At 34.7% G+C, this 17,714-nt stretch overlaps 1 protein-coding gene across 1 annotated transcript; it reads left to right on the plus strand.

Moving 5' to 3' along the window:
* The first annotated feature begins 13,441 nt into the window (after positions 1-13,441).
* Positions 13,442-14,565, plus strand: LOC148693457 (uncharacterized). Its single transcript, XM_088677309.1, has 2 exons — positions 13,442-13,501; positions 13,602-14,565. Exons 1-2 carry the CDS (start codon positions 13,457-13,459, stop codon positions 14,202-14,204), a joined length of 648 nt encoding a protein of 215 aa, XP_088533435.1. The 5' UTR covers positions 13,442-13,456; the 3' UTR covers positions 14,205-14,565.
* Positions 14,566-17,714: the final 3,149 nt, after the last annotated feature.

Here is a 17,714-nt window from a genome sequence, read left to right on the forward strand (position 1 = left end):
AAATAAATTATTTTCTTTTCTTTTATAAATAATTTATTTTTAATTTCCACGTGGATGACATGTGAGGCCCAGTCATTGTCCACATGGACGCCACATCATCAGTTAACGGTAAACTTAACAGTTTGACTAACGGAGGTATGAAACTATCCCAAATTTAAGAATTGAGGTATGACCCTGGGACAAAAAAACTTCATGTACTAAATGTTGAAAACCATGAAACATTAGGGTAGTAAGCAGTCTTTTGCCCTATTTTTTTTATAACAGATGAGGTGGACAGCCAAGTGTAATTTCTATTTTGTAAATAAAATAGGAATTACACTAGGATGTACAACTAGGTTGCCACATAAGATAGGACACTGAATGTGGTGTATTTAAATGGTAAGTGTAATGGTACTCTTTTGAAACTGTATGCCTTTGTCTCAAAAATATAAATTTTACTTTATTCGACAGTGTTGTTGCAGTTATAGTTTAATTATGAATTTGATTGTGTAAATCATAAGTAAATATTATTGTAGAAATCCTATGAGACCTAAAAGATCTTTCCTATTAGTATTGGTATTCCTTAGAGAACAAGTTTCTCTCTTCTTCACTAATATAAACAAAAGTACAAAGCATTAGGAATATCAATAACCAAATTCCTCAAGCCTTTACTCTCTTTTATTTCTCTCTGCCGATACTCTCCCTTCTCTCCTCTAAATTTATACAACGATGAAGTTGAGTTTAAAGTGTTGTTTTTTAAAAGTGTGGAGTTACTAAACACTTGCACTTGGAAAGCCTCGCAAAATTTAACATTGTTAATAAGAACAACTTTTTTGCTTTAACTTTTTTTGTAGCACTCTTTTTTTTCCCCCACAAAGATTATAGAAGCTAACAACTCTTATTTTGGATTTACCTTTTTTGTCCATTCATTCGTTGTAAAAAATAAAAATTTCTTTGGCTTTTCAACCTTTCAACTAGTATGAAGGATTTGTTTGAGACTTTACCTCGAAGAAGCACTTTTTCTTATAAATGCTTATTTAGAATTGTTTTATTATAAACATGTTGAAAGCTCTCTTACAAACAAAGATACCAATCATTCTGCCACTATAGGGCTAGCCTAGTGGCTAATCTTAATAATAATAAAGATACCAATCATTCTTCTTGGAGAGATTCGCCTAACTGCTTAATAAACCAATCATCCCTTATGACGTTCCAGGCCCCTCATGGTCTGGTCTTGGATTTGCCCCTGTTGGAGTTACTCTTCGTAGGATTCTCTTCTTTCTTTTTTCCCCTCCTTTTCCCTCCGGTTGCAGATGCAACCTACTGATGACCATCTTCCCTGCATCTGCAATAACCAGAAGAAAATTCACCATTATAGATGACTAGCTAGATGTTAACGGTCGTTCAACAACCATTTTAATTTTAAATTTTTAGTTTTCAGAAACTTGCTTGGTAAGTGTTTAATAAAAATTGAAAACCAAAATCAAAGCATATACTACTGAAAACACACACACAAAATAGCTTTCAGCTTTTTGTTTTATTTTTCATTTTTTGAAATTAAAGACGAAATAGTTATCAAACGGCTTCTAAACATAATTTAATATGCATGAGAAAGAGAGAGAGAGAGAGAGAGAGAGAGAGAGAGAGAGAGAGAGAGAGAGAGAGAGAGAGGGGTAACTATGTATTGGATCCTCTGAAACATTGGCAAAGACTAATTGTGATGATAACAAAAGCAATACAAAGAAGGGAACCATTTTCATTAGTAGAGATATAAAGTTTGGCTCCTTCATTCCCCTAAGGAAAGCTATTTATACATATATAAACGCGTTTTAGGTAGCCAAATGTTATTGCTAGGTCAAGGTTTCTGCATGCCCATTAAGTCATCCACAAAACATCCACATAATTTGGAGATAAGAAAATAAAACTGTCAAAATCAAGTGTTGATGGAATTATGCACAACGAAATTTCTTCTTGTTATTATTTATGAGGTTTTCAATGTCAAAAGTGATCGCTATGTCAATGCCTGATATATTACGCAATTAAGCATGGAAGAAAATAAAAGCAAAGTCTGATTGGATCAGAATACAGGAGTCTGTCACACTACCAGAAAATTATTATTTGCTTTGCAAATTTTTGCTCTACGAATCAAAATTCGTCGGGTAATGTAATTTTACTCGACGAAAATTTCAATTGATTGGGAAATAATGGTCAACGTTTAGGGTTTTGTTAAAGGCTGTGCGCGATTGAGTCATTTAGTAGAGCAAGTCAGCTTTCGTCAGGCAAACATTTGGCGTCAAGGAAAAATTGGCGCGTAAGGTGTGAAAGGAACCTCAAAAAGTTTCTTCGTGTAAAGGCTTAATTAGGTTTTAGAGTTTAGGATTTTGTTTCGTCGCCTAATTAAGTATTATCCGTTTCTTTAATTATAATTAAACTTTATTATAATATGTGAGTCACGGATGTAATATAGAGTTATTAATGTGTGTTAACTTTGTGTGTCCAAATAACATCACCAAATCATAAAGTCCTATATCAAATATTGTTTAAGAAACTTATACAAGAAATCTAGACAAATACACAAATTGGACTCATACTTAGTGTTAGGTTTCATGCACACGCAATATTACACAAAACTACATCAACTATTGGTCGAACCACAATCTCATATCTCATGTTTTAAACATTGCAATGTCATACCTCATCTTACGAATTCGTTGCAATGTCTAAACTCTGTTAAAAAATTTGTTAATATGTCTGCTAATTGCTAAAGTGACAGACGTGGGACCCACCCCTATCCAATTAGATTACGAAATTAATTAAATACTAATAAATTAAGAATTATTTTTAATAAAATTAAAATTAATAAAAATAGAACCCTTCTCCATCTTCCTCCCCACTGAATTCCTTTCCCAGTTCGCCGAAAACCAACTCTCCCAACAGCACCAAGATCTTCAAAGGTTCAGTAAATGCTGCACTTCCTCTGAGGTTTCGAAGCTCAGCAATGGCTTCGACAGGAATCTCAATTTGAATATGAACGGTTTTCACCTTCCAATTGAGTTCCGGCCAAGGAATCACGATAATTTCATTTCAAATTTTAAATTCTCGGGAACAGGAACAGCGAGACGGGGGCGGTGGGTCTGCAGCTGGGTCGCGAAGACCACGACGCTCACTGAAGAAATTAGGTATGGCGGCGAGTCTACATTGGTGCACTCAGGGACCAGGTACTGAATCTCCAGATCCAAGTAATTGGAGATGGCGGTGAGTCTCTTGCCTCTCACTCATCTTATTCGATTCCTCTGCCTCAATTTTCTCAGATCGTCTGAAAAAATTCTGTTCAAGAGATATACGCAGATCGGACAAGTTGCTTTCGTCAACTACGGCAGGCTCGTCGTCATCGTCGATGAATCGACCAAAACAGGGCTCTGGTTGATGCACCTGACAGTGATGACCCAATTGAACTTCAGAAGGCTATCGCTCACTGATATCAAAATAGACATCTAAAGGGTTCCGAACAAGAACACTGATTGTTGCAATGGAGGTTGCCGGCGTAAAGAACAAATGGGAGAAGAGGTCATAGGGGACGAAGCTGACGTAAAGAACAAGAAGACTCTGATTGCTGCATCAAAAGGGTTATATTTTATATTAATATTAATTTTATTGAAAATAATTATTAATTTATTAATATTTAATTAATTTCATAATCTAATTAGAGATGGAGTGGGTCCCACGTCTGTCACGTTAGCAGTTAATAGACATATTGACAGATTTTTTTAACAGATGTTTGACATTGCAACGAATTCGTAAGATGAGGCATAACGTTACAATGCTTAAAATATGAGGTATGAGATTGTGATTTGACTCATAATTGATGTAATTTTGTATAATTTACCTTTTTTCTACCATTGTTAGTCGTGATGAAGATAAAAATGTCAAAGTCCCGAGTTTATGAAATTAAGTGATCACTTTCTCAATGACTCTAGGCCAGCTTGTAGCGGGGTAGACTTGCCTGGTAGGTACAATTCATCATGGAAGACAGAGTTAGATTGGACCAGAAACTAGGAGTATGTGACTCTGTCATACTTTGAATCTTCAAATCCAACTGACTAGTACGTAATATTACTAATGCATGCATTATGCATGCTCCATGAAGATCTGAAGAATACTCTACAACTGGAATTTTATAATTTTGCATGTCAGATTTCGCCCACTAGATCAACGTATTATTAATTAGTTTTATAGTGAATTTTTTTTTTTATGGTGTCAGAGCAAATTAGTCAACGTATTAAGTCATTTTGATCATGGTTGTATTCTTTTGTTGTGTGAGGCATTCCTCACATCCTCACGGCTCACGCATGATCATTTTTTATGAGAATGACGTGTATAAATAGATATATAGTTGTTAATTGCCATTGCATACATTGAACAAAAGAATTTTACTAACACTTTTTTTTTTTTGAAAAAATAAAATTATTATTATTAAAGAAATGGCAAGGGTTTGAAACTATTACCATAATTTTAAAAAGGGGAAGATCCGAACTCAAATACATAAGTAGAAACCAAACATCTTATTCACAAGGATATTTGACCACATTCAAATTTCAATCATATCGAACATATTTTAGCCACAAATGTATACATTAAGGCTATTTGTGTTCATGTTCTTCGTGTTACTTTCCTCATCTTACCGTACGTCTGACTACAAAGTTGCCTTTTCTTCTTTATTTTTCGTTTTTTATATCAATATTGTAGTACTAGACACTCCGACAATTGTAAGTTTTGTTAATTGTTTGTTATTTTTTTTTTTATTTGGTAAAGTTTGTTGCCATTCTAATCTACTTAAAAATGTAATTTTGAAAATCCTAAGTTTAGGTAGAAATCTTATGAGATTTAGAAAGCTACATATTAATAAAATTTTGTTTGTTAATCAAAATTCCAGTAAAGTACCATTTTAACCCTCTCACTAGAACTGAACAAAAATAAAAATTATGAACAATTTAATAATTACATCTAACACAAATTTTACTGTTTTTTGTACTAACATCACAGCCATGTAAATATATTATATCCTATTTAAAATTAAGAATTAAATAAATAAACCCACTTTTCTCATCCTCTTCCTCCCTTTACATTCCCCATGTTCTCCTACCTTTTCTGTTCCTTTTTTTTATTTGTCTTTTTCTTTTTGGCGTTGTCATCCGTACTCATTAATGAAAAGTTATAGTAAAATAAAAAAAACAAATTTAGTTGCACGCATGAAGATCTTTCCTAATGTAAATTCCTCAAGCATGTATCTCCCTTTTTACACTGCGATCTCTCTTTTCTCCCCCTGTAAATTTATACTAAAACAAAGTTGAGTTTAAAGTGTTTTTCTTTATCCTGTGAATTTACTAAACACTTGCATGTGAAAAACCTTGCGAAATTTAGCTACATCATGCCTAATCTCCGCTAGACGACTGGTCACTACCCCGATTAATTCCTAGGAGTTTGAAAATTAAGAAAGAGCCCCTAGACTTGCCTAGGTGCCTGCCTGGACAAAAAATAGATAACTTTCATTTTATATTTTATTGTTTTAATAAATGTAAGAGTTGTTGGATACTTAAATGAACACTCATTATATACTTGTTCCCCATGTTTTCAAATATTTTTTAATCAATATGTCATTCTATTTGGCAATTTATGTATCTCAGTACAATTATATTTTTTTTAAGTATAACAAACATTTATTTATGTTACATAATAAATTTAAGGAAAAATTAGTTTCCGGTCCTTAATTTCTAAGGTTCATTGATTAAGACCTTATCAGTTTCTAGATTTTGATCAAAATCTCTAGCATTAATATATTAATGAATTACATGTAAGTTACATAATTTTTACAATAAAAATTAGTAATTAATTTAGAATACGCACACCCTTATTAAACTCCTAATTAATTTTCAATTCAAACATTTCCAAAATATAAAAATAAAATTAGAATAAGTTTGTACCCATTAAATTTTTATAAAAAAATTGAGATGTACCCATTCTTATATGGAGATGAATTGTCTACCCATTGATGAGCATAAATTATACTACTTATTTTGCCCAAAAAATTACATTTTTCTTATGATGTGTTGGATTTAAATGAAAGAATTTACTTGTCTTTGTACCATGATGGCTAGGAAAAAGAGATGACTGAATTGCAATATAATTGGCTTGCTTTGTTCATCTTTTGTTTAAAAGAATAACCATTGTATAATTGGCTCACACAAAAGACTTGTTAGGCTCCATTTTAATCTTGGGAATTATTTGTCATCTTGTTAAGCTCTAGTATTAAAATGCTAAATTTGTTTTCACTTAAACTTTATCCAGGTTTGCCCTTTTGTCTAACAAGGAGCAGCATTTCTATCCTTTTGCAAGCAAAGGAGGTTGACTTGTCAACCTATTCATGCAATAAATTTGTGCACGTGACTACCAGGCTCGTTTTCCTTGAATTCGAACCGACAAAAGAAAGAAGAATTTGTATTGTCTTATCTCATTTTCCTAGACTCACAACTGACACACCATGGCAGCAGAGGAAGAGAGAATGAAATGAGTAAATCATAACCGACACACCGAATTTCTGTTTCAATCTCTTGTTTATGGGTTATCGGTGGACGAATGGTATGGGCATATTCAGTTTTCATATTTTGGCTGCCTGTTCCGTTCACTTGCAGCGGGCAGTTTGGTTACTTCAAGATTTGTTGGAAGTGGAATTGGAATTGGAAGATGAAATATCAGTTACTAATCAAGTGGAGAGTGAAAAGAGGCAACATGGGTGCTTGAGTGTACGAAGTGGCAAGTGAAGAATTCAATTCTTTTTCCGCTTCTTACCTGCTATTTTTGATCAATAAATGGGTGTTAACGTCTCGACAGTTGCGAAAAAGAAACGGCTGATTGGAGAGTGAAAAGAGGCAGCCTGGTGATGATTGAAAAAAAAAAAAAAGAAAGAAGAAAAACAGGGAGTAAGGGAAGAAGGAAGACTAAAGGTGCGGCAAAGCAGGGGATTTTTCAGGCTTTTTCTAAACTAAATTTTCTTCTTATTTCTTATGGATTCAATACCAATTTCGATTATGTTTTGGAACTAATTTCATTTGCTAGGGCTACGATGTAGCCTAACTATGAATTTTTAATTCTCAGTTTAATTATTTATGAATTTTCATTCACTTTGAGTATGATTTTGTTGTGCTTATGAGCTTGATTTTAATTCTTGTGATTAGCTACCACTTGGGTTTGAATTGAGTGTATGTGATGCGAGTGAACGCATATGCCATATTGTTAATTCGGTTTTAGCGTCTTGCAAGTGGTACCATGAATTCCTTGTTGTAGATGCCATACACTAGGTTTCATCTGGTCTTTTAGTTAGTTCCCAAATTGTTAATGAACTTGTGTGTGTTTAGTAGTCTAGATGCCATAGATTATTAGCACATGTGAATATGCGTAGTAATCTAGATGCCATAGATACTATATGAATTAGAGGAACTAGACCGTCAAGTTGGATGTTTATTTGTTAATAATTAACTGTTGGAATTAAGTAGGATTGGTTATGGTGAATCGGATGCTCTAGTGTTTTTCACAATTGAATTATAATTTGTTTACTTTGTCGTTGTCATCACTTAGCTAAGTTCATTTCATTTTATTTACATCACCATTTCAAAATTCTCATTCAAATCATCAATTTTTCTTTTCCAATTCAAATGAAACTTAAATTTAGTTAGATAGTTAGAATTACATTCAATCTTAGTTGGAACGATGTTGTGTTTGCCTACTATATTATGCTATGATTCATACACTTGTGAGCATTAAAATTTTGGACTTAATTGGGTTGATTTTGATTAATCTAATTTTAGCAACAAGTTTTTGGCGCCGTCAATGAGGATTGAGTTAGTTCTATTTCTAACTTATTTTTATTGTTATTTGTGTGATTTTAATTTTTGTTTTTGTTTTCTTTTGCTTTTAGGTACATTTTGAAGTTCATGCACGGTCGCCGTTCTCAGAGTTTAGAGCTTGTACCATTTGATCCAGAGATCGAAAGGACTTTCTATCACTTACTAAGAGAGCAAACTAAGCAAGAATTGACTAACGAAATGGCTCTCCATAATCTGAACGAGAACCAAACGTTGATGGAGTATTCCGCTCCTACTGTGACAACCTCACCATCATGCATCGTTCGACCGGAAGTTGCTGCCAACAACTTTGTATTGAAGCCGTCTTTCATTCAAATGATGCCATCATATTATGGCTTGACTACTGAAGATCCTAACTTGCATATCAATGAGTTCCTCGAGATATGTGACACTCTCAAGATTCATCATGTGCCAAGTGAGGCTATTAGATTACGAATGTTCCCATTTTCCCTTAAAGATATGGCGAAGAATTTGCTCCATTCACTTCCATCGAATTCGATAACAACTTGGAATGATTTTTGGCCAACAAATTTTTGTAGAAATTTTTCCCTCTACTCTCTCTCCTTCCCCCCTGTATGATTGTTGACATATATATAACACTCGCAGGAACATAAGGAAGCCGCTTATCAACCCAAACCCGAACATCTCTGCCTCCCATAATCTGCCAATGCGCACCGCCCAACAACAGATCACGTCCCACCAACAAACTTGACCACAACCAAGACGCATGGCAACCCCTAATTCTCGCTCCCTCTACTCTCTCTCCTTCCCTCCCGTATGCTCTCCCTTCAACGCTGCAATAACAGCCTAGCACCGAGGAGCGGCGCCGCTGTCCTCTGACACCAACGACTCGAAAACTGATATTCTTAGAAGCCTCTCTTCGTACCCTTCCAAATCTCTACCTTCGTTAAATTCGATGTTGATAGGTTCGAATTTCAAATCTTAGCCGTGAAAGTTCGTGGATTTTCTGGCCAAACCCACAATTTCTTTCCCCACTTTGAGGATAAATTCGAAGTTGATAGGTTCGAATTTCAAATCTTACCGTGAAAGTTCGTGGATTTTCTGGCCAAACCCACAATTTCTTTCTCCACTTTGAGGAGCGCAGGTTGGGAAGATCAGACGGCGACAACGAATTCCCCTGGAGATTTTCAGCGAGTAATTCTGATGGGGGTGTATTGGTGAGTGGGGGATTGGATTTGAAGGGGTGTGTTTTTGTCTAGTTCTCTGTCATGGCGGATTCACCGCGCGTTCCATGTCCAGTGGTGGTGATGAAATCTGGAAGCCATGGCACAAACTTCTGTAGCTCTTTGCTGCTCTGGTTATGTTGGTGGACTTTTGCCCTTTAATGGAAGTTAATATTTCCACAAAAAATAAAAAATAAAAAAATAATTAAAAAAATAAAAAAAATTATATAATTGAAATCAGGACAAAAATGTAATGAAATTTAGAGTCGGATTTAAGCCAAAAAGATGACGATCGTTGTTTGGTGGCTGGGTTCGAGGAAGAAGAAGAATAATTTTTTTTTTTTGTTTTATTTATTTATTTTTTTTGAAACACTTTTCTTTTTAAAAAGGTTAAAACCCTCTAATCTACATGTTATCATAAAATTGGAACAGGAGTGCACAATATGCCACATTATCACACTAACAGAAATTTTAACGGAATTCTAGCAGAATGATGAAATTGATTTGCAACGCTCATATTCAGGGATGACATTAATTGATTTTCAATTTTAGGGATTATCTTGATACAGTGGGTTAATTTCAAAGATCATTTGTGATAAAAACCCTTTTAGAAATAATGTCAACGTTTTTTAAAATAGTCACTGTTTCTGAAAATCGTGTCACTGTTTAGAGATAGTGGCTACTGCTTTTAAAAATAATTACACTGTTCCTAGAAATAGTCACACGATCTAAAAATTGTGACTACTTTTTGTATAAATAATGACAAAATAATCAATTATCATCTAAATTGAATTAGTGAAATGCTTTTCCAAATACCAAAATAATCACCAACGAATTAGAATTCAAAATTCCTTAATGCTCCGTTTGGATACAGTAAAATAAAACAGAATTTCACTTAAACTAGGGAATTAGGATGGGAAAGCAGTTTTCCCACGTTTGGGAACCTTGCTGCGAGAGAAACGGCAATTTCTACGGGAAAAAAGGGGGAAATTGGGGATGAAGATTACCGAGTTTAATTTCCATCTAAATAGGTGGAATTTCACAATTCCAACAACAGAGAGAATCCCAAATCCATCGGGTGGAAATCTTGCAGCACCAAATTTCATGATTAGGGTGCCAAACTGGGATGATTAGCGCCAAAGTTCACAGTAAAAAGGGCTTCACTCTGTTATAACTCACCAATCTTCGAAGGGATTCTCGCTCGTGCTTCATCTTCTTCCTTCATTCTAGGTCAGCCTCTTCCCTCTTCTCTCTTCTTTCTTGAATTATTTTAAGCTTTTTGGGTATACTCTTTATAGCAATTGTGAATTTTGGTGATAGTCATATGCTTGGTGTGCTTATGAATTTTTTTTATTCGATTGAATTGGGATTTTGGGTCTGTAACCTTATCTGGGAAACAACTCAAAGCAAGAATCAGAGTATAATCGTCTTGTTAATTAGTGAACGCTAATTCAATCTGATTAGCAAACCCCATATGATCAATGATATAATTTTAATCAACTGTCACTTAATTAGCCAACAGGAGTTGCTGCAGAATTCAGAATAGCTGGTTTGATAATCTTTAGATAGAAATAGCGTTTGATAGCACCTCAATCCAAAAAAACATATGACTTTCTAGCACATATCCAGTCAAACATAGTGTAAGCCACTGAATCAAGAATTAAAAGAACAATGGAATTGAATACATAATTTGTAAGCCACCGAAGCAAGAATTAAAAGATTGAACATGATGATTTTGATGGCCTTTGGTGTTAATTTAGAAAGTTCTTTGATTTGAATGTGACAAGCAGAAGTAGCAATATGAAAATGATGATTCTATTAAGCCGAAGCAGTAATTAGAAGATTGAAAATGATGATTTTGACGGGTGATGGCCTTTGGTGTTAATTTAGAAAGTTCCTTGATTTGAATGTGACAAGCAGAAGTAGCAATATGAAAATGATGATTCTGTTAAGCCACCGAAGCAGTAATTAAAAGATTGAAAATGATGATTTTAATTGCCTTTGGTGTTAATTTAGAAAGTTCCTTGATTTGAATGTGACTTGTATGGCTACTCTTTTGGTTAAAACAGAAAGTTGCATATCCCATAACTGTTGTTGCATGTCACAATATATCTTTGTTCATATATTCAAATAGGTATGGAAAATACTGATGTTGTAGACATGGTAACGAGGTTAAAGTGAAAGTGTGCTATAAATGAAGAGGAAAATAGGAAAAAGAGGAAAATTATTGTCGGTACGATTATATATGTTATTGTCATTGTCATGCATTGGTATAGTAAGAGTGTTCTTCTCAAAGAACCTTCAAATGATTGGGATCAAGAAAGACAATTTTCCTCGGCCGATTGTTTAATGGAAAAGATTCAACTTGCATTGAACAATTATGAGTTAGCAAGAGTGCATTTAATCGGTTATGTGAAATTTTACAAGGGATTGGTGGATTAGTTCGCACTAGACATGTGTCCATTGAAGAATCTGTTGCAATTTTTTTGCATATACTTGCCCACAACTTGAAGTTTAGAGTTGTCGGTTTACACTATTATCGTTCCAAGGAAACAATTAGTCGGCAATTTCACAATGTGTTGCATGCAATGATGAAAATAAGTCAAGAATATGTGAAATATCAACCATGAATTATTGGTAATTCTGAAAGAGAGAAGTGGCGGTGGTTTGAGGTAATTCTGAAAAAAATTATATGTTTGTTTGATATCTTCACTGGCTTTTTAGACTTTAATCTTTTTTTCATTGTATGACATTTTTATTTAGAATTGTCTTGGAGCACTTGATGGAACTCTCATTCCGGTAACAATAACGGGTGAGGAAAGACCAAGATATCGAGATAGAAAGGGTGATATATCCACTAATATGTTAGGAGTGTGTGGTCTAGATTTAAGATTTTTTTATGTGTTACCTGGATGGGAAGGCTCTGCATCTGATGCTCGCGTTTTGCGTGATGCTTTACATAGGAGTAACCGGTTTCATGTTCCAAATGGTAATGTGTGATACCAATTAGTTCTATGTTAGACAAACAAAACTTTAAAATGTATCTAAATTTGTTCTCTAAATTTTTATTGTAGATAAGTATTTTCTTGTGGACGCTGGCTATACTAATGGACCGGGGTTTTTAACACCTTACAGTGGAACTAGATATCACTTGAAAGAGTGGGTTGGAAACCGTCGACCTGAAAACTACAAAGAATTATATAATTTGCGTCATTCAAGGGCAAGGAATGTTATTGAGAGGGCATTTCGATTGTTAAAAAAACAACGGAGCATATTACGCACACCATCCTTTTTTGATATTAAAACACAAGTTAGGATTATAAATGCATGTTGTATCTTGCATAATTTTATTAGAACTGAGCAAGCAGCTGATCCAGTTCTAGAAGCTCAAGATTTACAATTTTTAGCATCTGTGGACTCAGAGTTGTTAAATCGTTCAACAAGAGAGGAAAATGAAAATAACTCTGATGGGATTACATCTGTTCAAGCTACTGCCAAATGGACAGCGTTTCGTGATACATTGGCATTGCATATGTTCCATGATTACCAAGTTCAAAGAGTTGCCAATACTTCTTAATCGAAAATTAGTTGTTTTTCTTAGCATGTTATCTTTAACGTCTCAGTTAATAATTTTGTCAATGACATTATTGCTACGAAATCCATTAGTTTTTAAATTTTATGGAATGCCCGGGTTTTTAGATTTTGGTTTGATTATATTGTCTTAGTGAATGCTAATACTCTGATTCTTGATACGCATGCTATGAAATGCATTAGTTTTTATATTTTATGGAATGCCCTAGTTTTCAAATTTTAGTTTGATTATATTGTCTTAGTGAATGTTAATACTCTGATTCTTGATATGCATGCTATGAAATGCATTAGTTTTTATATTTTATGGAATGCCCTGGTTTTCAAATTTTATATTGATTGTGTTGTATTAGTGAATAATGATACTCTGATTCTTGATATGCATTGGTTTACGAATGACTTAAAATTTCAATTAATATTTGTTTAATGTCAGGAGCAATGGAAGGATCCGATAGAAAACCAATATGCAAACAAAAACCAAGGAGAAAGAGAGAGAACCAAGAAATTGAAAATGAAGGAGATGAAAATAATTATTTTAGATGGAATGTAGATATGGAACGTGCTTTGGCTGACATACTTCGTGAAGAACGAAGATTGGGTAACAAATGAGATGGTGGTTGGAAGACAGCTGCTTATAATTCTGCTGCATCTATATTATCTACTTAATTTGATATTCATGTAACTAATGATAACATTTGAAATTGTATGAAGTCTTGGAAAAAGTTCTATGCAATAGTGAGTGATATACTAAGTCAAAGTGGATTTAGTTGGGATGCAACCAAAAAGATGATAAGTGTAGATGAAGATCATGTCTGGCAAGAGTACGTGAAGGTATGACAAATTCATTATTTTTCTTTTGTGTGTGTGATATTATTTTAACTCTTCTTATACTTACGGTTTGCTTTTTTTATTTTTATGTTTTGATTGGTAGTCACATAGTGGCGCTAAAAGTTTTCGTTGGAAGGTCATTCCAAATTGGGATGATATAGTGGATTTGTGTGGCAAAGATAGAGCCACGGGTGAGGGTGCTGAAACAGGTGTGGAAGCTATTGAGATTATGACTCCTCCGCATAATGAAACTAATCATATTGATTTGGATGGTGATACGCAAGGTTTAGAAGATACTGAAATTATTAATGATATATCACCTACTTCATCCAATGTTCAGAAGACTCAAAGTAAGAGAAAGCCAACAAATTTTGTTGATGTGCCTCATACAAAGAAAAAACCAACCACCCCTAAAGATATGATTGCAGATTCACTTGCTAAGATGGCTTCATCCTTTCAAGAATATATTTGTGCAGACACAAAGAAGCTTGATCCAACAGAGGTATATGATGAAGTAAATGCAATACCAGATCTCAGTGAAGAAGAACAAATCAAAGCATGTGCTTGGTTGATCGAAAATGACAAGCAATTTCTCATGTTGAAGACACTCCCACTTGAGAAGAAAAAGAATATGGTATTATTGTTTACTTCACGAGGCGCATATGATTATTTTCATTATATTTCCCATTTTAGTGTTTTCCAGTAAGATTTTAGTTAGAATAAAAGCCTTGCATGTCATGAAAGTTCATTGACATTTGCAAGTGTGTTTTACTGGGATTTTTCTACTTCAATCAACTTTATCACATTATTGCAGACTCATCACATTATTGCAGCTATTAATTGTTGGAAAATTTACTCTGATTTTAACTACTGTCTTGCTGATGTATCATTTTGACGCAAACTGATGAAATGCCTGAGAAGGATGTTGTTTCTTGGACTGAGTTGATACTTGCTTATACCAAGGTTGGGGATACATGGAATCAGCTCGGGAGTTGTTTGAGGGTTTGCCTGCAAAAGATATGGTGGCATGGACTGCAATGGTTAATGGTTATGCTCAGAATGCCCATCCAAGATACGCGTTGGATTGCTTTTAGAGAATGCAATGTGCTGGTGTAGGGACTGATGAGATTACGTTGGTTGGTCTCATTTCGGCTTCTGCACAATTAGGTGCGTCTAAGTATGCTAATTGGGTTTGAAACATTGCTGAGAAATCCAGTTTTGGAATGTTCTTGTGGGTTCTACATTGATAGATATGTACTCCAAGTGTGGAAGCTTGGATAATGCATTCAAGGTTTTTTTCAGGGAGTGAGGGAAAGAAACGTATTTTCTCATAGCTCAATGATTTTTGTTTGATGACTTTAACCTTGATGATTTATAACTAGTTTAACATTTTTATTCAAATTTGTATTGTCACATCCCCGCCCGGGGCGGATCACTTCCCAGGCCCGCTCCACCACCGTAGCACGATATTTTCCGCTTTGGGCTTACCATTCCCTCACGGTTTTGTTTTTGGGAACTCACGAGCAACTTCCCAGTGGGTCACCTATCATGGGATTGCTCTAGCCCCCTTCTCGCTTAACTTCGGAGTTCCTACGGAACCCGAAGCCAGTGAGCTCCCAAAAGGCCTCGTGCTAGGTAGGGATGGGAATATACATTTAAACTCCCCTGGGCGATGTGGGATGTCACAATCCACCCCCCTTAGGGGCCCGACGTCCTCGTCTGCACACACGCGACCAGGGTTAGGCTTTGATACCAAATTTGTCACATCCCGGCCCGGGCGGGACTACTTCCCGGGCCCGACTCCACTACCGTAGCACGATATTGTCCACTTTGAGCTTACCATTCCCTCACGGTTTTGTTTTTGGGAACTCACGAGCAACTTCCCAGTGGGTCACCCATCATGGGATTGCTCTAGCCCTCTTCTCGCTTAACTTCAGAGTTCCTACGGAACCCGAAGCCAGTGAGCTCCCAAAAGGCCTCGTGCTAGGTAGAGATGTGAATATACATATAAGGATCACTCCCCTGGGCGATCCCAATCCACCCCCTTAGGGGCCTGACGTCTTCGTCGGCACACACGCGGCCAGGGTTAGGCTTTGATACCAATTTGTCACATCCCGGCCCGGGGTGGATCACTTCCCGGTCCCACTCCATCACCATAGCACGCTATTGTCCGCTTTGGGATTACCATTCCCTCACGGTTTTGTTTTTGGGAACTCACGAGCAACTTCCTAGTGGGTCACCCATCATGGGATTGCTCTAGCCCCCTTCTCGCTTAACTTCAGAGTTCCTACGAAACCCGAAGCCAGTGAGCTCCCAAAAGGCCTCGTGCTATGTAGGGATGGGAATATACATTTAAACTCCCCTGGGCGATGTGGGATGTCACATATATTCCTCTATTTAATACAAATTCTAGAGAATATCCAAACAATAAAATTTGGAATTCCCTTCATTTTGTAATTTCTATGTATCCAACATCCAAACGATGAAATTTCAATTAACGGGAATTTAATTACTATCAATTGCAATTCCCGTCATTTAAAATTCTGTGATAATTTAGAAATTCTCCATCCAAACACAGTGTTAGAGTCAAGATTGATTTAAAAGTGAAATGGTTTTTCAAATACCAAAATAGTCATCAACGAATTAGAATTCAAAATTCCTTAAAGTTTCCCAAATAAGTTAGGATTCTTATATTGACATTTATTGTTTTTCTCAAATAATTAGATTAAAGTCTAAAGGAAAATTTATTTTGAAAAGACCGTGAAAGAATATTCGTTCTTGTCTGACTAGAGAAAGAAATACGTTGCATCTTTTCTTTTTCTTACTAATCGTCATGTGGAATTTGAAGAAAAACCATGCACTTTATTTGCTTTCTTTGAAAACAATAAACTATCAAACGAAATGAACGTTTTGTGGAAACATTTTAAAGTGGTCATAAGGAAAAAAAAAAGATTAACGAAGAAGAATGTCTTTTGAAAATATGGAACAATGATAACTTATTTTCCCAATCCAAATATTAAAAGATTTGGTGGAATTTGTGGCAACATTTTTAAGTGGTCATAAGAAAAACGTAATCATCGACAACCAGTTTTTCTAAAATTTGGTGGAATTCATGAAGAGGGAATCAACTAGTTTTTCTAAAATTTGGTGGAATTCTTGAAGAGGAATGAAAGCTGTCATTTCAATAATTTCTGTATATGATATGTGACTTTAATAGTTAGTCTTTAAATTCGTATTATTCCCAAATTTTAAGTCTGGGTCTAGAAATAGTAGCATTGTTTAGAAATGCTGATCTGTTTCTAGAAATAATGTCATTGTCTATATATGACAACCACTGTTTTTTGAAATGGTGTCACCGTTTTTCAAAATAGTGTCACCGTTTCTATAATTAATGTCACTTTTTAGAAATAGTGACAACTGTTTTTAAAAATATTTACACTGTTTTAGAAATAGTGTCATGCTTTAGAAATGGTGACCACTTATTGTATAAATAATGACAGAATAATCAATCTAAAACAATTAGAGTCAAGATTGATTTAAAAGTGAAATGATTTTTCAAATACCAAAATAGTCATCAATGAATTAGAATTCAAAATTCCTTAAAGTTTCCCAAATAAGTTAGGATTCTTATATTGACATTTATTGTTTTTCTCAAATAATTAGATTAAAGTTTAAAGGAAAATTTATTTTGAAAAGACCGTGAAGGAATATTCGTTCTTGTCTGACTAGAGAAAGAAATACGTTGCATCTTTTCTTTTTCTTACTAATCGTCATGTGGAATTTGAAGAAAAACCATGCACTGCATTTGCTTTCTTTGAAAACTATGAACTGTCAAACGAAATGAACGTTTTGTGGAAACATTTTTAAGTGGTCATAAGGAAAAAAAAAAAAAAAAAGATAAACGAAGAAGAAAGTCTTTTGAAAATATGGAACAATCATAACTTCTTTTCCCAATTGAAATATTAAAAGATTTGGGGGAATTTGTGGAAACATTTTTAAGTGGTCATAAAAAAAACGTAATCATCGACAACCAGTTTTTCTAAAATTTGATGGAATACATAAAGAGGAAATGAGCCAGTTTATCTAAAATTTGGTGGAATTCATGAAGACGGAATCAACTAGTTTTTCTAAAATTTGGTGGAATTCTTGAAGAGGAATGAAGGTTGTCATTTCAGTAATTTGTGTATATGATACGTGTTTTTAATAGTCAGTCTTT

This window comes from Pyrus communis, chromosome 10, assembly GCF_041283825.1.
Source record: "Pyrus communis isolate YQ-2024b chromosome 10, ASM4128382v1, whole genome shotgun sequence".
Classification (NCBI taxonomy): Eukaryota; Viridiplantae; Streptophyta; class Magnoliopsida; order Rosales; family Rosaceae; genus Pyrus; species Pyrus communis.